The sequence below is a fragment of the Agrilus planipennis genome, unplaced genomic scaffold (assembly GCF_000699045.2).
Source record: "Agrilus planipennis isolate EAB-ADULT unplaced genomic scaffold, Apla_2.0 scaffold86, whole genome shotgun sequence".
NCBI classification, from domain to species: domain Eukaryota; kingdom Metazoa; phylum Arthropoda; class Insecta; order Coleoptera; family Buprestidae; genus Agrilus; species Agrilus planipennis.
The window spans coordinates 804,571-830,994 of record NW_020438863.1 but is presented as its reverse complement, the minus strand read 5'-3'; the positions used below and the strand labels follow the sequence as shown (position 1 = coordinate 830,994).

The following is a 26,424-nucleotide window of genomic DNA, read 5'->3' as shown; positions in this document are numbered from 1 at the left end:
CAATGATAATGTTCCCTGATTTGCTGTGTCGCGTATGCTTGGATTTGTACACGTTTTAGACCTCATTTCGCTAAGGCATGGTAAATCACATAAATGCAGTTTGATGAATAAAACAGAAAGTTAATAACATATGGATCCTTTCTTAGTCTAATCGTGGATCTGTGTCACAGTAGAGAAAACTCCTTTCTGGAAAATATATTTAACACTGGATTTCTCTGTATATTGCAGTCGACTATCGATGCCTCTAGGCTGTTGCTATTTGTCTAAAACTTTGATGATTGGACGCTTTACCAGCACTTCTTATAAAAAATGATTTCGTTACATGGACCACCTTCACTAAAAATGAGAAAGAACTCGTACGTAGCCTGGTCGTTTATTTAAGGACCTTAAAACATTTCTTTTGAGGTATTTGAAGGCCTTTCTGGTTTTAACTTCAAATATTGAAAACAGATTACCTACGATTGATATTTTATTGTTCCTTCTTTGTCACAAAATCGTTCGTATGTTATCAGAAAAAAAAAACGGCGTCTTTTTGCTCCGAAGAAGAAAGGTAAACTGTTTTGTCGACTGGATGGTAGATAGGTAACTTATGGCCTAATAAGTCAGGAGAAGAAGTTCGTCTTTGACATATGGACGTTCTCTAATGGTTGTTCGTTTGGGAAGATAGTTGTTAGGTTGCCTCCTAACTTTTCCAATAAATAAGAAAAGTCTCGAACTCGGAGGCAAACTACGCTCAGCTGCATTTGCTACTACGTACCTACTACTTGTGCCGCGTCCCTCGTACAACAAGGTTGTGCAGTCGTTGCACGGAATGACTCGACCAAAAGAAGCAACCCCGCAAGCACTGTGGCTGTAAACTTTAAAGGCCCTTAAATAAAAGATTAGCCAAGGAAAAGGGAAGAAACAGCAACTTTCACAGGTAGAAGAATATGCAGTGACAGGAAAAACCAATTCAAAAATAAAATCGATAAAACTAAACGCTTTTTTAAATCAGCAGAAAGCTTTTTCACTTTGTTTATTCTCACAAAGGTTGGAAGTATACTAAAGGATTTATTTTGTCATGAAATGCCTCGATATTATTATAGTCGGCCAGTTTCGTCGTCCCCTTGGGTCTCTATCGGGTCCCTTCCAGATCCCAGTCGTACCAAGCACTTTGTCTTTTTTATTGCCACATTGGCATTGCCGCTGTCGCCGTGCAACGTATCTCTCTAAATTGAATTTTTAGTCCGCTGTTCCCGTTGCTCTCGGTCTTCCTGATTGCAATTACATCATCGTGGCCGACGGTAATCCCAAACAATTGTCGGGGTGTATGATTTGAAGTGCCACAGCGTTTTTAATCGCGGACTGTTGCTATCGAAAAATCAACAATGCGACGAGTTCTTTTTTTTTTTTACCATGATGGTATTCAAATGGAAGCTTATCATTTTGTAGTCTTGTGTAACTTATAGACGCGTGTTTTTAATTATCTATTGTTATAAATTGTATTGTTTGACTTACCGTTGAGTATGTGGACTCTGATGGTTGCCGGTTCTGCATTTGACGGGGTACAGTTGTAGAGTCCTGAATCTATCAAGGATGCTTTTTGAACTAATAGTCGACTGGTGGTTGTTGCACCCTTCTCTGTGACAAGGCTGATGCCTCCTCTCGGAGAATCGAAGTTAATTGGCTTCCCGTTGTGGGACCAGGTGATGGTAGGGGGTGGTTCGGGGGCATACTGTACCAGACAGGTCAAATTGATCGTGGACCCTTCGTTTATAAAAAGCTCCGGACCGCCAAGGATTTCCGTTATCGGCTCTGCAATAAATTTTGACCGATAAGTACCTAAGTACGAGATTTTCCCAAAAAAGAGTTGTCAACAATTTCAGATATCACCCTTATTCTGAAGTAAATAAGAAAGAAATAAGATTGCGGGTCTACATTCTGAATATTGCTGTAGCAATTAATTAATGTTTCATTTACTCTGACTAATTAAGAAATCAGTGACATTTGACTCTAGAGGTAACATTGTTCCAACTTCCTGTCCAAGCAGGACTTGGGATAACTAGCTATCCATGTACCTAAATAGTGAGTGGATTGGAGTGGTAAACATTCCATCCAGTAATTTATTAGAATGGTAAAGGCAAATTTCAGACATTGTCCTGTAACTAAGGGCGGCTATTCAGGCTCAGCTCCGTTCCCTTTGAACAAAGAACAGGGACGGCTGGATAATGAGTTACAAATGTTATCATTACTTCGGTTACCGCATGCAACATTATTAGGTTTTAATTCTACGCATGTCCACATTCATTAGGCTTCGATTGTGACGGTGATATCTTATTTATAAATCACAAATTAAATGTAGTACGACAAGAGGATGATGATGAAAATTCCATGGGTAAAAAAGTTGAAAAAAATGTAGTAGAACAGCGGATGCTATTGAATTTACTAAGGAAAAGGAGGTACTTGGGTTTACTTTTGAGACATGAAAGACTAGTTTGGGACTAAAGAGGGGTAGAAGAAGACCTAGATTAAATTGGCGTTGGCAAATATGTGATAAGGGATGCTTGGATGCTCTAGTTTTTAGGAAATGCGAAGATACGAGTAAGTTAGAAAGGAGTGTATGTCCAATCAGTTTTGATGTTGATGATTAAAAAATAATGAGCTTTCAAGGGTGCAAATAATTTCTACACAATTTTACATCATTCGTCAGTTAATGTAAATAAATATAATTGAAAGTACTGCTTTTATCTGTGGTTGTAGAGATGAGAGAATTAGTATTACGTTATGCTGTTATAAATGATCTTAATGGAGAATGAAAAAGCATCTAATTAATGAACGTTCCTAGGAAGGACTAAAAGCCGTACAGACGTTAATGGACAGCGAAATCAATGCCGGCTCTTGCACACTTGGTTTATTTTGTACGCTTACTTCGAGAATTAATGGCGTAAGAGATACAAAGCTTCTGATGATATCAATTTATGACAGCAATAGTCGCAAACCTTTGTTTGTCCACGTTCATTGCCACATGAGAAATGAACCGACCACAAAGAGGACGTGTCAATTACTTGCAGAAAATTTGAGAACTATTAATGTTATTCATTGTATTTTCACATAGAAACTGATTAATTCCAACTTCTAACTTCTTTATTGCTTTACTTGTCTTCGGAACTCGCTTTGCTACATTTATTCTTGAAACTCAGAGAATTGTAGCGGCAAAGTTGCAATTGCAGATAACAACTAAAGACGAATATTCCGGTTAAATTCCATCCTATTGTTGTCAAAAGCTATTGTAATCATGTTTGTTCCAATGGCTGTAGTCAGTCATACACAATCACTCATTCTGTCTAGACGCTCTCTGCTCTTCACTTTATAGAATTCTGAAGTTACAACTACTGAAGGGAAAGAATAATCTTGCTTGAATGTAGAACACTTACAGTCTTTTATGAATGTCTATGCCTCTTTAACGTCTTTATCAAGCATACACCTTCAGTAAATGAGAGAATGCATACTTAAATTATTATGCAGAATAATGTTTCTAAAAGAACAGTAAATAATTAGGAAAGTGTCATAGAGGTAGAGGTAATTTAGAATGACATGAACGTTGGTCATATGCCGTGTAGTGACAAAACTCTCCCCGTTTACTGATTTCTACATTTCTACATCATAAAAGAATTATTATTCAGATTTTACAGTTTATCATAAAAAACGTGTGATCAACCGTCCTGTTAACGGCAACGGTCAACAGTAACTGTCAACGGTAACTATCAGCGGCAATTGTTAACGGTAACTGTCAACGGTAACTATCAACGTTATCTATCAACATTAACTGTCAACGGTAACTATCAGCGGCAACTGTTAACGGTAACTGTCAACGGTAACTATTAACGGTAGCTATCAACATCAACTATCAACGGTAACTGTCAACGGTAACTATAAACATTAACTGTCAACGGTGACTGCCAACGGTAACTATCAACGCCAACTGTTAATGGTAACTGTCAACGGTAGCTATCAACATTAACTGTCAACGGCAACTGTTAACGATAACTGTCAACGGGAGCTATCAACAGTAACTGTTAACGGTAACTGTCAGCGGCAACTGTTAACGGTAACTGTCAACGGTAACTATTAATGGTAGCTATCAACATCAACTATCAACGGTAACTGTCAACGGTAACTATCAACATTAACTGTCGACGGTAACTGTCAACGGTGACTGTCAACGGTAACTATCAACGCCAACTGTTAACGGTAACTGTCAACGGTAACTATCAACGGTAGCTATCAACGACAACTGTTAACGGTAATTGTCAACGGTAACTATCAACGGTAGCTATCAACATTAACTGTCAATGGTAACTGTCAATTGTGAACGGTAACTTATTGGCATTGAAGATTGGTCGAAAGTATTGTTTAAATAACGAATACATCATTTCATTATAATGTATATACCTATACACCGGTCTTAAAAACATGCAAATAGAAGTAAGCACACACGATCCAACGTTGTAATATTACATAAAATCCCATTCGTGGCAAATTTCTGTTCACGTATCCCGAATACGACAGTGGGAAGCTGATTGCACTGGCTGTAAGTAAGTAGTACCTAACCAACTTTGTCAGTTTTTATCAGTACGTGCATCGAAACTTTCCGACTCGCTCGCTGTTACTCGCTTTTCCCATTCTGCATCCCAGATGAAAGAAACACTGACGGCTGGCAAGGGCAACAAATAGTTGATGTTATCCTGTTGGTTACCGCCAATGTTATTACACGGTAAAAGTTTTGCGGACGTGGCCCGAATCGCGTAAAGTTAAATCAACCTCCCAAATTACCGGAATTAATTGATTCGAATTAGGTGGAGGAAGTCATGAATATTAGATTTTTTTGCCTTTTCCTTTGAACCCAAAATGCTCGTTAATTCCTATTGATTGTCGGCCTAGCTGTACCTTAGTATATAGAAAGGCGTCTTAAACATTTAGAGTAATTGTAATATAATTTGGTGAGTCACTATTGACCATCGTCAGTATAATATGTTTTAATGAAGTGAAAGAGAGGTATTTTGAATCAAACCTTAATTGTTGTTAATTGATGAAGCTACAATTTGTTGCCCTTTCAACATAGAAAATTAGGAATGAAGAACGATGGCTCGTGAAAGCTTAAAAGTATTAGTTGACTCTTTAACATGCTTAATTGAAATTTATCTAAAGGAATTAGGGGGTAGTAAACGTGTATTACACCTTATTCGTACTTATACGTACCATACATGAACGTTAGTTTTTGCAACGTTTAGCTGGCGTAACTTGGTAAATTGGCTGAATGGTCGATAAAAAGTACATGGTTGAGTACATTGCATGGTTTGCCGATTACAAACTTCAACTGTTTAGATACAATGCAGTTATGTGCTCCGATCCAGTGCAATTGTTAATTCTTATTATTGGTCACGTTCGGCTCATATAGTAATACTATCCGAAGCGATCGAATTATCAAATAAGCTAATGCTTAATCTACTTATCTTTAGTGATTATGTGTATATCGTGCGGTTCTTTTACGGTCAGTCTGGAAAACGGCCAAGAGCGCGTTCGAAAGCCACTCGTGCATTTTATTGTAGCATATCTACTGTGAAATTGGTCTGAAATACGTAAAATAACAATAAAGGCGGAACATTCACATCATTCATATCATACGACCTCGTCATAGAAGTGTCAAATCTCTTTTATTCATGATGGACAGAAATTACTGCAGCGAATTTATTGTTAGTTTGAAATATATCACCAAAGTTAATCAATAAATTTGGATTATTTGATTTTAGGTAGGTGCTTTGTCTGCCACTCATATTTAGGATTATCAAGACAATAAATAATTATTAACAAAGTTTCAATTCTATACCATCAAGACAGTTAACTTTATTTAACAAACTTATTTCTGAACAGTTAGGATTATATTAGATTATAAAATACGGCAAACTTATAATACCTCATCTAATCGTAAGTAGGAAGTTTGAAACAAGCCACTTAATAATTTGTTGGTTAACACCGTACAGCTACGTGTCTAGATATTGTGTAGAAGTGCTGCTGTGATTAACTTTGATTATATAATTGCTCACTTGTTGTTGCTAGAAATCTACGCCAAACGAAATGAGTTCCTGAATAAATGTTACTTAATATTTGCCTGCAGTCAAACTTCGCTAACATGAAACTTGTGAATGCAACTATCAGTTATGTTCGAGTTAGAGAAAATTCGAGTTAGGGAAAATTTCTGTTTTACCGTCACAATTTAATTTTTGCTTTAAATACATCGCTTCTAGCTATATTGCTTTTGTTAAGTCCATTTTTAATAGCACAATCTTAGATTACGGTATCACGCACGATGATGTTGAAGGTTGAAAGGTCATCGACATGATCCAGAACCCCGGTAGTATCACTACTAACAGAATTTTTTCTGGCGGTTACAATATAACGCTCAGTGCTGCAGTGACAGTTTCGTTTAAAAATCTGAACTGGGACTAATTTTTCCGAAGAAAATTGATAGAAATTCGAATTAAGGTGGCAACTGGTGATGTATAAGGCGCATTTTAATCTGGCGTTAGAGAAAAAGAATGAATAAAAGTATGTAACCTAAGACAAGGAAACAAAAACATATTCGAGTTAGAAAAGATTTTGAGTTAGAGAAGCTCGACTGTATAATACGAATAAAAACTTTGCGACAAGAGAAGGGATTGAATAGCAAGTGTTCTTTTTGCTGCGAAATCTTTTGTCACTGGAAAAATAAAAAGAACAAATAAAAGTTTCTTCTTTTCACGTGGCCAAATACAAAATCCATAAGAAGTGGAAATCTTTGCTTGAGGAACCAAGTTCAAATTGAATACGTTACCGAAGCAGCAAAGGATTCGTGGGATATTTACGGAGGCGAAAAATAAATAGGGACACGTCGTGGAACCCCTTTTATCCTTTAATGCTCGAGGTTGGTATATACATCTTGCCGCTTCGGTAACGTTCTGGTCACGCCATTGTTGTAAAATTACGAGCAGAAAATGGAAATCCCGCCGGTCTTGTTCAGCACTTTGAATATAAAGATCTTTATGACATTTTGTTGCAAGTCGCCCATCCGAAGTTCAAACTTTCTTCTGCACTTTTAGTCGATTTAAAATCGGTTCATTTGCATCACAGTTCCCAACAGAACAAAAAATCGACATACGTTCAACTTGAACAATAACGGCTAAACTCTCCTATATCGCATTATGACGATATGTCGTTTTATTAGAAATTTCTCCGATTGGACATAAAATTGGAGTTTTATGTAGGTACATATCTAAGTAGCTGTATCAGATTCGTTTGTGACATTGTATCAAATGAAGGAGGTATTCTAATATTTTACTACATTTCTTTTCAATGAACGAAATCGAGTAGTTTGGTTTTCAAAAAAGTAATAGGACAGCGTTGAAATTTCCTTACCTACAACTGTCAGATATACAAAGTGTCCCACTGGAGGAGTCGTGCTTATTTGACATTCGTAGATCCCCGTGTCTTTTCGCTGCGGATATTTGATTCTGAGGGACCATTCGTCGGAATGAGGAAGATGGACCGCTTCGAAACGTTGGTCAGATGTGTACGTGTATCTACCAGCAGTTAGAAGATGAATATCGCGATGTCGAACCCACGAAACCTGAAACAATGGCAGAAAAACACTTATAGGAACGTTACTGAAAGATTGAGCGTAGACGTAGAACGTGTTATATAACTTTGGTACTGCCTTATGTATCCACAATCTTGTAAATGGAAACGGTTCAGTATTTGTTACTTTTTACAAACAAAATTACGTCTTAATAAAAGGTAAAGGTGGGTATATTTTCTTGTTAGAGGTTTCACTTTACAACTATAGGCGTCTACAGGATTTTGACAGGGAGACAAGTTTTCACGATTTACCGAGAAAAGACGATTCTTCTCGCATCTATCAACAAGACGGGAAGCAAAGTAACATATCAGAAAGAATAACTCAGTTAAGGGTTTTAAAAGAAAAAAGAGTTTAAGGTTGTTTTTCAGATATTACGAAGGAAGCAAGAGAACGCTGACAAATTGTGTTTATTTTTACTTATCTCCCGTTTTCAGGCCCCTTCGAGAAAGAGCGGGAATTGCAAGTCACTTTTCTAATACAGGAGCAATTTCCCCATAGAAATCGGCGGATAACGTACAAACTAATTGGATTTAGAAGAAAAAAGCATATTCCAATAAAACTCCGTTCGAGTTCGCTCTAAAAAATATCGGCCATTTATCAAGAAAATTGAAAAAGCCATTTGTTTGGAAAAGGAATTAGACAAATCTGTTTCTAGCAAACAGCTCGATTTGTAGCTGATATTGGATTGATAATATAATTTTTAAAATAATTCGTTGGTTATCCCTATTATTTGTAATTTGTAATCATTTTGAATTTCGTATATGCCTTCCTTTATGGGTTTGACTACGAGAGCGACAAGCTAGCGATACCATGAAACCTATTTACGATTTAAGAAAGGAAGGCCGTAAAATGAAATACGTTTTCCTGGTATGGAAGAATATCTATCGTAAAGAATTTCTTAAGAAAATAATACGGATCCCCGAATAAACGTTATGCCAGTAACAGCTTTTATAAGAGACTTTACGATATGTCAAGGAATTCTAATAAGTGGCTCTACGGCGTATCTTTTACCAGTTTTAGATGCAGTTAAAAAGTTTATGAGGATTCACCAAAAAGGCTCAACCATGCGGGCCTTAAAGTATGTTAGAAATTATAAATAACATAGGTATATTCTATCAACTATGTCATTCAATAAGGAATTAAGTCGATGGTGGAATGGATATCGATTTGATCCTCAAATATATATATTATATAGGGGCGAACTTTTGAGAATATCAGTTTGGATGCTTTCTTTGGTAATGTCTGCAACTTGATACTTAAAATCCTTACAGGACATGAACAGCTTATTTCTAATTTTCTACGTGACAATGTTGAAGTCCCCGACATTACCGAAGAAGACTTCCATTAAAAAAACTTGAAATGTAATTTGTTATGAAAGCTGGCATTCCTTTAGGGTTTTCCATTGCACTTGACTAGTATTTTTTTGGGTAATTAATATCTTTCTGTTAGTAAAAGGCTTGAAAGACTAGAAAAGTATGCCAGTTGGTATTCAGTTTCTGCGAATAAGTCGCCTGGTTTTAAATATTAAAGGGCAAGGGGTTGAAGCATTAGACGGACGAGTCATCGTTGTAATTAGTTTGAAAGTCCCAGTTCCAGTTCCGGAAGTTGTGGGGCATTCCCGTGAATACATATAAGTACTTTTCCTACAAACCAAGAGCGTCCATGCTAAAGCTGGATCTCGAGCTACTCTCTCTATATAAATTCAGACTCAATTGAATGCCTGTTTCGAAAGTTACAATTTGTTTCGCAGAGTAGAAAGAAAGAAAGAAAATCCTGGAGTTTTAGAAAATCCCCACCAGACGTAGAACCACCACATTTGTCCAAACTACTGTAAACTGTAGTTTTTCTTTTCTTAAAAGTGTTCCATGTTGCCGCAACCGAACAAGGAAACAAATTGTGTACTGGGCAAACTTTTCGCCTTTCTGAATAACAAGGATTTGAAAACAAACGACGCGATTCTTCAATATCATCATTTGATATGCTTTCATAGGTACTTATAAAGTGTGTTGTTCACAAAAGTTTACGACACCTTTGCAATTGCAAAAGAAAATATGATTTTCTGATGAGATTAGGCTCTAGTGTTGGATAATGCAAGTATGGTGTACATATGATCTTGATATTGAAAATACCGTGGCTACAGAGGGTATATTACAATGATTATTGTAACTTTATTTATAGCCCTGTAAATATCTGATTTTTTACGTATAATTTTTGATTTCCCATAGACGCTATTATCTCTACACAGAGTTGTTCTTTATTGTATCACAGCTTCATTTTGATTTCCTTTTAATTTAACCGTTGAATTTTCCTAATTCTCCATTCGTTATTTGTCGAGTCGACGTTATGTTTTTTTTGCTTCTTGATACCTTCGCTGAAAAGGTAAAGCAGAAATCGATTTTCCGAAATTCTATTGTTCGAGTAGGTAGTGAGCCGTGTTCATATTTAACCGGTTCCGCGTGTAGAACAGCACTTTGACGTTCTAGAGTTTAATTACATTTCCAAGTGGATTGTATTCAATGATGCACTTGTTTCATGCAGGACGTTTTGTTTCCGTTGTTGGACGAATCAATTTTTGCATTTTTTCTCTCTCGTTTAATTTTGCGAGCAGGCAGTTTAAATTACATTTTGAATTACGTCACTTGAGTAAAGTGCTTCTCGAAGGTGATGTTCAATTCAAAAGTCGATGGCTCGAGTCGGGCATTTCACGTCTTAATTCGCGAATAAAGCGAGGGTCTTTTCGTTCTTTTCTTCCGAGATTTTCCGGTTTAAAACTTACTGAGAACATATTGTCGAGCGACGTTTACATCTGATGCCGGAACATTTCCTTGTCTCTCTTCTTTGTTGTCATTCCGGAATGTCCCGTTTGCCGCTATCTTGTCTTGGCAATTCATTTTATCAATGTGGCTAAATGACTTCCACGACCATCATAAATTACACCCCACTCTTGTCCGAAACTCTTTTTCTACAACCAACTCGTCTCGGACCCAACATTTTTTGTCACATGCTCCTGATTTTGACAATCTTGCTTCAAAGAACTAAAAAGTGTCTCAAAATTCACTCAAGGATTTGAAAAAAGGTAACGTGACAGCTGACAGTTCAGGCTTGTTAAAGATGGAGGGTTATACACGAAAGAACAAGACGTTTTTATTGTTGAGCAATAAAACTAATGAAGATTGGCAGTTACAATTCGCTATTTTCGCATAAAATATGGCCGGAATAGTGATCAGTTATAAACTCTGGCATGTCGTTCAGTAGAAAACAGCGAAGCAGTACGTAGGTTGTGCCGAGAATTCAGGAACACCATTTTGGCATCGTGAGTAACAACTGGACCTATTAGGAAGCTCTCTACGCTGCATTAACATGAAGGACTTCGCATATTTATGCTTACAAAGTTCAATTGACTGACCACGCACAGCTATGAGAGTTCGTTGAATGGAACAACAACTGGATGCTGATTTTATCTTCAGCAATAATACCCATTTTGATCTTGATGACTTTGACAGTTGACAAAATTGTCGTACTTATTAGGTGTTCGAAAAATCCAAAAATGATTGTCGAGAAACAAATATATCCAGAACGTATGTTTGGTGCAGACGTATGACTGGACTTGATCGGATCAGTTTTCTCCGAAAATTGCGCCTGGTTAGGCAATAACATCTAATGGTATTTGGCAAAAGGACGAAATTGAGCGCTGTATCAACGAAATTCAACCAAATTTTTGCTTGAATCTAAGAATTTTACAATTTTTAATTAAAAGCCTACAAACTAATGTCATTGAAATGTTATTCAGTTAAATAAGTCCACTACATACGAATTTCTAATAGTGAATAGACGAAGATAATATTTTAGCTTGCGACTTAAAAGATGAAGTTTGATATTTCTTTTCTGTATCAAGTAATTTCGTGAAATGGATATAAAGAATGTTTAATTTGTATGTATCTTAAATGTTGAGGAGAGTGCAATTTAAAATTTCGCGATGTTCCTGCCGTTTGTATTGGATATTTTATGGTTTGTGAATGTTGGTAAGAAAGCACTTTGCTAGAGTACATATAGCGGAAGAATTTAGGAAGAATCCGTGGAGGATTTTCATCATGAAGGAGCAGGAAGGACAAGTTCTATTTTTAATTAAAAGCCGGCGAAAAGAAGTAAATGAGAAAAAGCGTACGGCCAGCGATTCCTCGAAATGATATAGCCGCGCCAAGCGGCGAAAGCTTCGCGAACTAATGTAACGTTAAATATGCAAGTCAGCCCCGACCATATTTAATTCCTTTTCTGGCATGTTGCAGCAGCTTAATGACTCTTTGAATAATTTCACAAGTAGACTATTCTTCATGAACTAAGTGTACTTAAATGAACTAGAATTTAAAACTTCCTCCTCGAATGACGATTATACAAGCCTCTGTTGTACATCAAACTTCTCAATAGAGGCCAGCGAAAATTACATGTGACGGTTTAGAGAAGTGACCACCACATTTACTATAAATATTGGACTGCTACAAAATGAATTAGCAAAACTTTTGGAAGGAACTGTTCAGTGGAGCATATGGAGCAAATAATTGAATATTTATATTTATCTTGAAGCTAAATACTTTTAAAAACATCCAGGAAAACTCAGAGTTGAACATATTTTCTAAAAGCGCTTCTGTATTTCCAGCATCAGCTGACCAACTTCATTAGACTAGGACTCGTCTACTGTTTATGATGCTTCGATGAAGTCATCCTTGTATATAATCGGGATAACTTCCATGAAAAATTTTCTTTCAAATACCTATTGTGACCTCTATTTATCCGAGATCGTCTCCTTGTGAGAATATTCACATCTTTCTTGCTTTTTTTCAATTTCCTCTAATTCTATAAAGTCGAATGAAGACGTCAGTTGTCCGATCCGATCTCATCAGCATTCCGAGTGACTGACGACAATGAAACGGTGTTCGATTGAAAACTTAGAGGACTCTTTAAAAATCCACTCGGCTCGGTTCCCTCTAAAACCGGTCAAGGGTGCTCGTTCTTCCCTATCGCACTATTTTCGCGGCTCTTCTTCTCTGCGTTCCGGAAGCATTTAGTTAATGCTCTCTCGCATCCTTAAGGAACACCGCGATTCATCATTAGGGATTTTGAAACGGAGCTTGATGGGTTTTTTCTGTTTTTTTTTTTTTCTTTTAACTTGCCCTCTTTCAGCCACGGAAAAGCGAAACAGAACGGACTCCCGACAGTGAAACGTTCAGATTTAATGTAAGCCATATTTCTTGAAGTATTTTTTTTATTTTATTTTTTAACGCCCACCGGCTGACCTCTGTTTCCTTTTGTTATTAGAAGTGGATCATTTTATTCTCCAAAATCAACATTCTAACTGAAATAAGCATCAAAATTTAAACGCAGATCGTTATAGATAGCTTGTGGCGGTAATTTCCTGGTTGTTTGAAGCATTAAAGAGGTTATTAAATAAAGCGTGTATAGAAGGAGTTGAATATAGCAGGAACCGGGAATTCCCTTGCAACGTTTTCACGTCAAAGCGGACCGTTTTTGCTCTTGTGGCGGCATCTATTTTTAAAATGTTTGAGGTTCCAAAGAATCCAGGCAAAGTGCAAACGATGGAGTGGCCGCTTTGTGGTCTCGCTTTTCCGTACGCCTGGCGATTTTCCTGATACTACGCCTTTCCACCATTACCATGAATCGCATATATGCATAATACATGTGCGTAGGTACCTAAGTACATACACTAACCGTAGGTTATGACATGAATGTTTCTTTTTTTTTATTACAATACGATTATGTGTAACATTATCGAGGAGGCGCGGATGAATTTGGAATTTGTTTCGTCAGTTTATTCGAGGGGCGTCAAACTGGAAACATTTCGCTAACGAACTCGGTAGTTCATTTGAAATGCAAAGAACCTGCGAACATTGAATGCAGAATGCACAATGAAGACGCTGCAAGTAAATGATTATGATTTATATCGACCAGTGCGGAATCAAGTAATTCTAAGGAGTTTTAAAATTCCAGGAACTTGCACGTACATACATGCAACTAAAGTGATTTTACTTTCGTTGTACCGTCGATTTTTCACAGGACAATACGTAACGTGAACCGTTTTTCATATTTATTGTACCTATGCACTCAGATGTTCATAATACGCGGATTACATGAATTTTCCTTGAATATTTTTCCCTGCATTTCATCTGTTAGATGGCTGTCATAAGACGAAATAATGAAAATTAATTCCTGTAGTGTTTTGTGTTATTATTACTTGATCTAATCTAATTACACCAGACTAGCGATGTGAAAACCATTTATTTGCCCAATAAAGTGGCGTATTCCGAAAATTAAATAATTTGCACCGGCTCTTGTGTCGCGAAAACAATTTATTAAAGAAAACACCGTTGTGTTGTGGTTCGGTATGAAAATGTTGGCGTTTTGTGCCGCAGGATCGTTAACTTTGACGATTTATGCTCAATATATACTAGGACTAGGTTTTGCAGTTTTGTTTTGCGCTTAGTTTCTCGCCAAAAGGAATCGATACAACAAGCGTTTTCTGTAACCCTTAAAATTTATGGTGCTTTGCTTCATACGAAGATTACTCCACCGAAAGAACGATAAATATAAGTTTAACCTTCAAAATGAAGCCGATATTAATACGTTTTGTTCGACATGATTTACAAGCATCTTACATGATGTGTATTGTTACTCTATTAAAATTAAGAGAAGTTTATGTCAAGTTGTTTGGCAGAATAACGTTTTCAGTTCATTTTTTGATACAATAAACTTACTATTGTTACCGTAACGAGTTTCCCTAATAGTTAGGGTGATCCTTCTAATAAGTAAAGGAAAGAAAGAAAGTACACGGAAACAAGAAACATGGTCCTTCGAGCCGGATTTGCGATGTCCAGACCTAAAAAGCTAGTTACAGACCGTTATATCGATAAAGAAACAAGAAGTGTGCACTTATTACAATTAAAGGTTTTACTTTGCACTGCTTTAAATGTTTACTTTTGTCTTTGTCTACGTCTGTCCTTGTTATTTGAACATTGATATATGAAAGTATTTACCGTTTTATTTCCTAAATTTTTTACTCTACAATGTAAATGGACAGCTTTCCCAACTAAACCAGTTATGTTTGACTCGAAGGTAGTATCAAAAAATGGCTCGGCAGGTGTGGTTGATGGCAGTTCCCAGAAAAAGTTCTTCAATGGATCATCTACACCTGAACTCACTTTGAAACCTGAAACAAATAATAATAACATCAGAGACTTTGTTTATTTATTTATTTTGTGTTAACTAATGTTATCTAAACATTAGAACAAACTTGACGAATTAGTTACAAGGGATTGTTGTACATGTAAACCCACGAATTTTGGACTAGCCTGTTGGGCAAAGTCTTGTAAACAGTGTGGTCGGTAAGTGACCTGAATTAACATGAATTAATACCCATTGTTAAACGTGGTAGCACTCTACAACCTGAATAATGTGCTACAAGTGCATGTTGTAAATTAGAGTAACAGCCGTTGAAATTCGTACTCGACACGGTGAAAGAAAAGCCATAATTCAACGGCGAAAAGCTGTGGATTTTGTGTGAAACGGTTCTCCTAGCCACTAAACAGATTCCTAAACCGAAACCCTGATTCTATTGATCCGCAACGTAGTCACGTATAATATTTACCGATAAGGATTTCTAAAAGTTTACAACAATAATTTTGGATGATAGTGTTGTTTTTACAAAGAGAATGATAGGCCATTGAATCTATGTATAGATAAACTTAAAAAGAAAACAAACTTGTGTGTATTTCATTCCTATTCCAGTTACTAATACGGATGAGCGGACAGTTCCACACTATTAGAAAGATGAAGGATAGGGCGGAATGTACCCTTCAGTCTCGTTTTAGGAACGGGTGGATGGCTGGTTGACGATATTACTGTCCTTGCATTTTTCTACACGATTCAAGTAAACCATAAAAAAACTTGGATCATGGTAAAAGATTCCTGAATCGGCTTGATGTGGCCCCGAATCTACCATCTAGAGACTCGACCGTCGATTGCAGTGAACTATTTACCATCTATCCTTGTTTTTACTAGTCAGTTTACCTAGTACGATCATATTCCATGTAACGAATGCAGATCGTTACTAATTGTTACGTAAGATTGACTGGTCTACGTATCAGCAGTTGCGAAGGTCACGAATAGGTATGTGTGTTTCGTCGAACGTCGATAAGAAAACGCGGTAACTGTTCTCAATCATTGATGTCTCGTTAACTGGGGTACTTTTTGTGCTTATGCTTTACATCCCCTACGTTGTGGTGCTATCACGAGACGCACTCTACAGTGCCTCCAAATGTTACCCTTTTAATATTCCGCAATACTAATCAGATATAAAAATGTATATGTAAAAAGCTTTATTCTAACAAAGTCGCACTGTGGGCTACATTCAAAAAACGGAAATTTTAGTGTTTCATTACTATAAAAGGAACAACGCCTCAATACTAGTGACTTAAAGGTCGTCTCAGAGGTGAAAAATAAGCTTATTGTCAGAATATATTTTGTTGCGATAAAGTTCTTCCGTTTCGCTGATTGCTGTGGAAACGGCGACATAATACAGCCGTGGCAGACATTGTATTTTCGTCGAAACCACCTAATTCGGAAATTTGTTGGATGGGAAACATTCAAACAACGCGTGGCAAGAAATCGGGCCTGGCAAACGGCCAGCAAACCAATCTCTACCTAGAAAGGAAATCATATCGAAAACGGAAACTCGAGAAATGCGATTATTAGCGGGCAAGGACATTGTGCGGATCGGGTTGGGCTGCACGCCCTCCACCACACCTCGCCTCACCTCCTTTTTTTTGTTCGCCGAGTTGGACTTTTTACTATATTCTCGTTTTGTATGCCAAAGATTATGTCAGCACATTTCGGAAAGATTTATCGGCAGTTATCGCGCTCGCTTGCTAATTCCTCGTAGCCTGGCTCTGCTAAATCCAGGATAGCTCAAACCACACGTTTCACATCAAAATTACGTTCGAAAAATGTCAAGATTAAGGCCGACTTATCTACTCATACAATATTTCAACGTATTACGATAAGTCTCTGACAGAAAATTAGCAGTTCTTAATGTAATTAAACTCTAGAGGATATGGAGCTTGTTTTTGGAATGAGTACAAGTAGAGTACTAGATGAGCTCCTTACAGCTCATTTTAAAGTGATCATTGCTTATCAAAGCATCGTTAACAAATAAACACAGGCCTTCTTAGTTGTAAATTCACTTTGTAATCGTTCCATTGTCATGCAAATGTACCTAAGTACAGTAGCAACTCAGCGTCTCTGTGTTATATTCTTGAACCCAAAGTCTAAGTGGGTTGTGGAACAATATCCGGGGTATTACATTGAGACCTTCCATCAAAAGAGCTCACTAGAGGACAGTTTACGTTCGTAGTCGAAGATAAGGGTTTCATATCAGGAGACTTCCGGTTATCCAGGAATTTTCACCTGTCGACTTTTCGTTTGTAACTGACATGCACAGACACATTCATACGTTGAAATAGCCTGGATTAGGTATAACAGGAGAAGCAATTTCCTTTAACAAATTCACAGGACATTTTAATGTGTGAAATTTAAAAGAAGGAATCTCAACACAGTGGTTTTTAAATTTCCAGCAACCAATTCAATCGTGTTGAATTAAAACTTGAGTTACTCCTGTTTTCAATCAAAATTTATCGTTGTTAATTAAAAGTTTGTGTGCGTTTCCAATAGGATAAAAACAGATGAATTTGTGGGGTCTCGTATTGTGTTGAAACACCCGAAGCTTGCGTGACACAATTGTAATGAAATCTGTTCCACATTCTCCCACTTGTGTTGTCGCATAGCATGCTGTACCAAAACATCTTGTTCTGTCCTATTTATAGACATTGAATAAATTAATCGTCCACCAATATACGTATAGCGTTAACACGGCTGGATGCTTGCTTGTAGATTGGTTGTAACGTAAATTGGATGACCATTCAGACGTAGTTAGCAACAGCAAAACAATAATCTAAATCCTCATGAATACCAAACACTAGAGGGATATGCTTCGGCGTTATAATGGCGTAATTAATTACATCATAGTGTACACTGTACACCATCTGTATCGTCATCTAAAGAAAATTATCAATATTCATTCGGAGAAGCTGTTGTCTCATCAAATTCACATCTGTACCTCCGATCTTACAAATTCTCCTAGATCCCACAAATAGCAATAATAGGAAGGATTTAAAACACAATATTCTATAACTCGTTAGCTTTCAATGGTATTTCTCTTTGGATTAATTACCTACTTGAGATTCGCTTTGAAAATAATTCGCTTGCCAGGAAGGAGAACTTCAACTCCATCGAAACTCATTCTCTGCTCTGGTACCAATCTGGTATATAGCGCCTGTCGGAAATGAAGACTTAAGTCCAATTGGTCTATAATATGAGGAAATGTTTGGTAAATTCGAAAAAATTAGGTGGAATTTCTCACTAATAAGTTCTCGTATAACGTAAACATTCCGGAACGTTCGAAAGTCAACAGGACTCGTCCAGAAATGGTGTGAATACATATGTGAGCGGATGTGCGTTAATGAACTACTCCAACCCTCCGTATTTTATGGTACGTTGACAAGAACAAATTAGTGTACACATAAGCACATAGGTGAATATGTATATTGGGATGCTTTGGAGATGTGCTTCAATTAAATCTGTTCAAAATCAAATGTAATTGTTGGAAATAGGTTCATTCATACCGATAGAGGATCGGTGGACCGTAAATTTTCAAAAATTAATCTGAATAGGCGCAAGTGTAGAGTTTTGCATTTGATTGCCGTTATACCTACACATTTATATGTATACATATGTATATGAGATTCTAAACATTGAAAATAGATAAAAGACTCCTCTGAATTATATATTTCGCTGCCGTTAATTGACGCAGTAATCTATTCAATATTGTAACACAGCATAAAATGGTTTACGCCAAAATTATACGTACATTTATACAGGTTGTTCGTGAAATAAGTAGCAAGCTTGCAGGAGGTGACAAGGCGTTATAAAACAAGAACATTGAGTAAATGTTTAGTGGCCCGAAAGTTCACTATTTTCGAAGAAATTGAAAGTACAGACAAGGGTGCAGGGAAATGCGACAATGCAACGCCACATTCAATAAGTCGCGCAGGGAAATGCGACATTGCAATGCCGTATACAATAACCTGCTACTTGTGCTGCGTTTCTTTTGTATTTTTATACTCATGAATTTGTTTGTTGTTTGTTAAATTAGATTAAGTGTGAAGTGCAGTAGCTAATAGTAAATGCATGTGATGGCGATGCTGTTAGTTACTTCACTTCCCATAAAAACATTGAAAGCGCTTTCCTTGAGCTTTTCTGCACTTTCTGACATAATCTTTTTGCTTGAGTTGTTCTTATTTGCACCCTCTTGTATTTAATTAAAGAATTTTTCCATTAGGAAAGTAGCAACAAAGAACCACCTAAGATACTATACGTTATTTTCCAGAGATATTCCATTAACCACTGTGTGCAATTCGTATTTATAGCTTACATCTGGTGAAACCACAGGAATGTAAAGATAAGCTTTTGTTTGTCTTCTAGATCTAACGTTATATGTCCAAATGAACAAAAATGTTATTTTGCCAATTGTTTAGATCATTTATTACGTCGAACAATTTAATAATGGCATTCGTTAAAGTAAGTATTTATCGACAGATTTTTGCTGATAGAGTCACAGTTTGTTAGGGGTTAATGAGAGCCATTGATTATTTAGGTACTAAAACCCTCGTTGTTAAATGTTTCCGGTGACAAAAATTTTGATGAACAATAATACGTTAATCGGTAGGTACTCGAACAACACCTGCACTGGCAAAAATTATTTCAGCTTCCTGTAGTAGCTGTTTTTCAGCTGTTATCGGCGTTTGTACAATGATAATTAATTTGTTTCAAATACTACACCAATTACTTCTGGTAAGCTCTGTCACAAGTAGATTTATTCTTTTAAAGAGTTCCTGTGATTTGATTGGTGGATTTATTGAGAATGCCTATGTTTGCTTCAGTTAGTAGGTAGTATAATCTATAGATGGCGACATTCTATACACTACTGTTTATGTGTTGCTTCCATGATTGAATATTCCGTACGGTTCATATACGTTGTTATTGTTACGTAAGAACAAAAAATTCAAAAATAAGAAATCACGATGAAGCTGGAAAAATACAAAACGAGTTTCGTCTATTCAAATTGTAGTGTAGATAGTGTTGGCGTAGGAAAAGGTTTCCTTTTGACTGTGGGCGCTTCCTGGTTGCCACGTAGCTTGTTTTCCTCTCCAGTTTCCTTTCGACCTAAATTTCGAGCTACTCGCACATAATTTATTGTTCTCAGCCTATTTATTCCATAAAATCTTTAGTATTTTATTTTAGCCGGCTTTAAACATTTTAATTAGTACCTACCCAGTTACCAGTTTTTCACACATCTCTCATTGGCTTTATCTCTGCAAACATACTCGCCAAACTAATGACCAATTACTAAGTTGAATTTTGAATTCCAATTTCACTGTTTCAGTGCTTCGTTCTTCAGAAATACAATTACATTATCGTCAAAACAAAGAATAAAATGACCAGTGTTGGCTCTAACTAGGTAGGCGCCCATTTGTTTCCCACCATGTGTCGACTATTTGCGTCTAGTTAAAGCGCGTGCGCTATAGAAAAATTACTTATTATTTCATTCTCAGTTGCCCTACCTTAATCCAATATATCAAATAAATTGTGTCGAGCATTGACGGACGGAAGTGTTGGATGTATTTTTGAAAATTTTCACGTTGGTTTTTGTGTGCAATAAAATGGCAATCGTTTAAGGGTTTCCCGTCACGCCCCTAAACGGAAACGAATGCCATTTTCCGGTTAAACGTTCGCGGCACATGTTCTCCTGAAACCGAAATTGTAATTAACGACTTGGCGAAAGTTTCCACCAAACCGAAGACACACGACTCGACTTGTCACAACATTAAAGCAATTTATTTTGTTAATGCTTTTCACTGAAACATGTGCAACTTGTTCTCAATAACTAGCTAGCTACCAAAAGTTTGCGTCTCCGTCGCAAAAACTCTCCACGGGGCTTGCAAGGGACGGATTTTAATCAGTTTTCTAATGAAATTAGGTCGGGGTTTGGGCTATCAGGTCGTGTAGAAACGATTAATTTTTGAGACGAAAATACGCTAGAGACGTCTCAGCGGTATAAAATACTTACTTTAAATTTTTAGCATTATGGCTTAATATCACGTTAGAGCCCAACTTTGACAACTTATGTCGGGCGGTTCTTTTGATCAAATAGCCCCATATGGAACAGCTTTCAATTAATATGCCCTCCTTGCGCCATAAGTAACAGGGCCACTTATTATTTCGACAGGCAAAAGCTCATACAAAGGCGATGAATCAAAGCTCGCCGTGTGGATGTTTAAACTAAAGTTTTGTTCTCACTGTAGGATCAACTAACAGATATTGTTTTAATAATTATCAAAAGGGAAAGCGATGTCTCTATGTCTTAGTGAGGTGTTATTATTTATAATTTCCTTAATAATTGTTTTCTATCATTTTTATTCTCTTTTGGCGTTTGATACCACGGCGATCTGATGGTGAAATAAATAGTTTTCATTTCTCTTAGTCTCTCTTCTTTGTAGTTCTTATGATGGATCTTAAATTGGATTTGCGGGGTTTATGAACTATTTTCTTTCAGTTTTTCTCTGTGGTAAGTAAAGTTAATCTTACTTGCGATTAGAAACGAGATGAAGCCCTGGGGGAGTTTATTTGCATGTATCGAAAGACAAGTCGTAAACAAATCATTTTATTGTCACGTTTCCATTCGTCTAGACGAACCCTGCGATTTATCGAATTCATGAGTTTTAAGTAAACAAACCGAATATATTTTTAAACCATTTTTAGAATAGCATAATGTTATAAGTTATAATTTTTAACGTATGCACATATAATTAAAAATTAGTCCGCGGCGTATGTATAACGAGGGGAGTTTTTGATGTGTTGATCTCATTTGAATTTCAATATTGGCACTTTTGCTTAAACTAACATTAATTTAACATAAAATTGTTTAGCTTGTCCCACACAAATTGCCAACAATGGCTGGTGGCAAATTTATGCGATTGGAAAGTTTGCCAGGTTTGTAATGTTATATCTGCTTGAAGCCTCGGTGGTGGTGGTGTTTATGTTGATAGCAACAGCCTTCTAAATATTCATAAGGGCCAGCCACAAACCGATGGGCTTCAACATTTATTCCGAGGGCCAAATAAATACGAACGTGCGTACCGAAAGCTCTAACTTTGATAGTTTAAATACTCGTAGAAAAACTGTTGCAGTAAGTTAAAGTACAATAATTTCCTTGTACCAGGAACAACCCTTTCCTTATCTGTTGACAATTAAATGGCGAGTATTTAAATTATAAAGAGAAATCGGAATACAGAATAGGGTAGGTGGCCTTAAGGGCGACAGGAATTTAATGGCATATTTATGACTTGCTATTTATACATTTAAGTATTTCATTTGAATTGAATTTCGCTTCCTAGCTATTGATCACAGTTGAGATATCTATAAGGATGAAAGCAGTTAAAGTGTCCTTGTTTTTGTTCTTGCAACTGTTGGTATATGTCATTTTGGAAAAGTTCACTAATTTTTATTGTACAAAATTTATTTTACTACCTACGTACGCGTGTTATTTATCATATTTTTCAGTAATAAATCTTCTAAAATGACAGTAGCTTTGGGTAAAGTTACCTCTACCTTCCATGACATTATACCTACCTGTTTCTCTTGTTTAATCGGTAAAGAAACCCAATATTCTACGGTGTACTCGGGTGACATATTTGCTTAAATTAATGTCTAGGGCTGCCATTGTTGCCGGGAGAGTAAACTTAATTTATTCTCTCCATTCTTACTAATTTTGACAGGCTGTTGAGCACTTTAGGAAATATGCAAGCCATTCGTGTTGACTCAAACTATCTATCTATGTAGGCTTTGCGGAATCTACCGTTCCTTTCAACAAAGTCTAAAACAATTTTCATCCCAAGTATTAGCCGAGTGTTAACTGAATTAGCATTTTATTATTACATGAGGGTCACAACAGGAAAAACAAATTTTATACCAAAGGAACTCGTATTATAAAGGAAATACAACAGATGGTTGTACATTCTTTATTATCTGTGTCTGTAAACCGGACCACTAATTCAAATTAATCATAGGGTTACATCTTTACTTCAATGTTTTGTCTGGGATAAAGCAATTTTGGGTTTGTGCGACCTTGGCTAGTCTGTACTTCATTAAATTAAACGTGATGCTTATCGCAAGAAAAATAATCAGCGGTTCTGCCCTGGTGCACCCTTTCCTGTAGCTTTGTTGAATGACATAGGCAAATGGAGGAGCAGTAATATTCCACAGATAAATAATTTTTGACTCCCTTCTATCTTCATTTCGTTCGTCTCTTTATTCTGACTGCAACCACCACTCATCTATTCCCACAATTCCTAAAAGGAGCCAAAGGAAATCTTCTTTCTAACCCTTTGGCGTAGTCCTGAGTTGGTAGGGATGAAACGGTTTAGTTTAGCAGGAAGATGTGCATTTAAGGTTTTGTTAAACATTATACGAAATATTGCAGTTAGCAGTAAATCTCAGTAGAGGGCGATATACTGCTAGTTATTTGATCTGTATTGGTTTTACCGATGCTTTATCGAAAGCATCTACTAAACTTCAGATTAATTCACTTTTAGGTATACCATTATTACATTAGGTACGCTAATGCTTTACTTCCAAACAGGAATTGTTATTTTAGCGGATGTATTAAGTTAAAATCCCATTGTAAGACGAAATTGAAAGTAAAAGTGAATTAATTTAAACGCAAGGTTACTTTTCGTGCCATTCAGGTAACATAATCCCCCTCTGACAGGAATTCATTGCCTGGTACTTTTGCTTTTATGATTTCCATCTCTTGGCTTCACTGCTGAAAGCTGCTTTGCTTGCTACTTAAGATAAATTGGAAGACCCATTAATTTAAACAAATTAGAATTCTTTGTTTGACCCGCACCTTCAGATTCGTTTAGCAAGATAAATTGTTTCTGAACAATAGTTGACGAAATGGCGTATAGCTTACGCTTAATGGCTTTCAAATGCACTGCCTATTTACCTTACCCGAATTTTCTTTCGAGAAAGCACAAGGAATCCGATTGCGTTTGTTCGGCGCCGCGAGATCGTCATGCCCCTTGATGCTTTGTCTTATTCGCAAAATGGAGAGAGAGAGCACATTATTCTCGTTCCACTGGGGTTAACCTAAATTTAATGAAAATCTTCACTCTCTTTGAGAAGGACACTTCGTACAGCATTTTACATTTTTATCATCATCATAGGATTGTATGACACGCACGTCCACTCTTTCTTATCCTGAGCGAAGCAGAACATCCTACATCCTTAACTATTTGTGAACATCTAATCTAGGTCTACTTCTACTCCTCTTAATTCCTGTTTCTGCTTTTAATATATCTCTGACAAGCCTTTATAAGCTCCAGATATATACCTTTAACAATCTTTCTTGAATTTCTAAATTAACCGTTCGCGAGCATGGAAGTGACTTCTTTTTGTTAAAGGCGATCCGACCCTTCACTATCCTTTGTTTTATATCTAATACTATTCCTTCCATCCTGAACTGTCTGAATTCCTAGATACCGAAAATCAGCGACTTTTAATTGTTCGTCTCCTATCTTTATATCCACTCTTTCCTTATCTACCAGAGTGGTATTTGATATTCTCGCTTGATAGTTGTGGTCTAGGATTATTTGTCGTCCGATGGAGTCGCTTATCGGATACTTCGTTTCAGCACAATCACAGCGAAGGACTTTACGTCCTCACTTGTTTTTCGAAACGTCGGATAAACGACTCCATCGGTATTATCAGCGAAGGAGAAGAATTCAGTGCTGGACCATGCCGAATATAGAGCATTTTTTTGATAACGCCGCCCATAAAATTAATTAGCCTTTTTCTAAATATCCATCGATTGAAAATTGAATTGAAATAAAAAAGGTTTTAAACTAAAGAAAATATGAAATTTTCCACAATTTTCAGTAATATAATGCTCTGTTATTGTTAGATAATAATAATATTGTCCTCTGTTACATTTGTAGTCATTGTGTAAGGTATATTTAATGGAAATTTCAATACTCAATTTGATTTAGTTGAAGGGGTAGGTATTTGAAAAGTTATTTCGATGAATGTAGCTTCGGGAGCCGAGTAGTAGGATAAGTTAGGTAATAACTGCGGCAATTATTAATGTCTTTCGGGGCGAAATAGCTAATTACAAAGGGGCATTATCTCCGAGAGGTTATAAAGTACGACACGTAAGTGAATTTGTAAGACTGCGCTGCACGTTTCGCCCGCTGTGGTGTTTCAATTTCCACACGAATGGGGGTTGCTGCTACTGCTTCCTCTGGTTGACCGAATTATACAAACATATCAAGATTTCTTAGCGGGAAAGCTCGTTAGGTACGCTGAGGAGATAAATTATGTTCCTTTTGCTAGGGAACTGCATTTGTGAGGTATTAATTCGCGTGATGTGTTTTCATTCTGTGACAGTTTTAATGACCTTTCCGGGCTAATGTGCACGTCCAGCTGTGTGTATGTGAAATTGCCCTGTAACACTGGCGAATTATGGGATTATTTGTTGTAACTTTAAGAGAAATCACAACCTTAAATTTGCAATTCTCAGGGGAATATTCGGGGTAGCAAGTAACTGACAGTAGATCGCCATCTATTGACTTTTATGGCTAACTGTTGGACAAAAGTTTATCAAATCTCTCGAAAATGTCTCTCTCGGATTTGTTAGTACTTATAAGTACTTATTGCATAAAGAACGTGTAGTTTTTAATTTGGCTGGTGGTTGTTTCAAATCAGGTCCCAATAAATAAGGTTCTGGTGGAGAGTTACCCTCACATTTATCAAACAAAAAACAGGAACTAAAGATAGCTCTATCCATTATTAATGCCGCCCGCGTCAATTCACCTTCAGATTTGTTCGAGTCGAATCGAAAGGATAAATATTCGATGATTGAAAAATGTCGATGTGATGCGTCTAATAACGCTCCAATTTGAGATCGTTTAGGCTGTGCTACGTTTGTTAAAAAATGATTTTGGATTGCTACTAAGGCGTACTACATAACATAAATGTGTCTGCCAGAATATAAGGTATGCTGTATGTCAAGCAGATAGCAATCTGTGATAAGGCATTTGTCATCAAACAAATGCTATAGTTAACAGCAAATATCGATAGATGGCGACATATTCCTAATAACTTGGTAGCTGATCTATTTCATGTTTGCGCACATGAAATTGAAGGGACCAAGGAGGTGGTGGTGTGCCGGTGCCGAGTTTGGCGTAGCAAATATTGCAATTAATATTAATTACTTATATAAATACCGGAGAGCGGAATCGGACCCTAGGCAGAATGCGGTCACTGATTAGAAGCCTTAAGTGCATGCTCATTATATATACAGTACTTGTAAGCATTTATCAGTTGTCGCAATGGCTTATTACATAAAGAACGCGAAGTTTTTAATTTGGCTGGTGGTTGTTTCAAATCAGCTCCCAATAAATAAGGTTCTGGTGGAGAGTTACCCTCACATTTATCAAACAAAAAACAGGAACTAAAGATAGCTCTATCCATTATGAATGCTGCCCGCGTCAGTTCACCGTCAGATTTGTTCGAGTCGAATCCCAAAAAAA

At 36.8% G+C, this 26,424-nt stretch overlaps 2 protein-coding genes across 4 annotated transcripts in view; one reads left to right on the top strand and one right to left on the bottom strand.

Annotated features, from left to right (window-relative positions):
* The window catches only part of LOC108735692 (zwei Ig domain protein zig-8), a 202,207-nt gene that overhangs the window by 73,996 nt on the left and 101,787 nt on the right, over positions 1-26,424 (top strand). The window lies entirely within an intron of this gene.
* LOC108735694 (zwei Ig domain protein zig-8) overlaps positions 1-26,424 on the bottom strand; it is a 59,104-nt gene that overhangs the window by 2,221 nt on the left and 30,459 nt on the right. The window contains exons 2-4 of one of the 2 annotated variants that reach the window (XM_018467773.1): positions 14,698-14,870; positions 7,432-7,642; positions 1,498-1,794 (exon numbers count right to left, since the gene is read on the bottom strand). In XM_018467773.1, the coding sequence (XP_018323275.1) occupies positions 1,498-1,794; positions 7,432-7,642; positions 14,698-14,870 (681 nt within the window). Of the gene's footprint in view, positions 1-1,497; positions 1,795-7,431; positions 7,643-10,427; positions 11,114-14,697; positions 14,871-26,424 lie in introns of those variants that run through there. The other variant, XM_018467774.1, reaches the window with a different exon arrangement.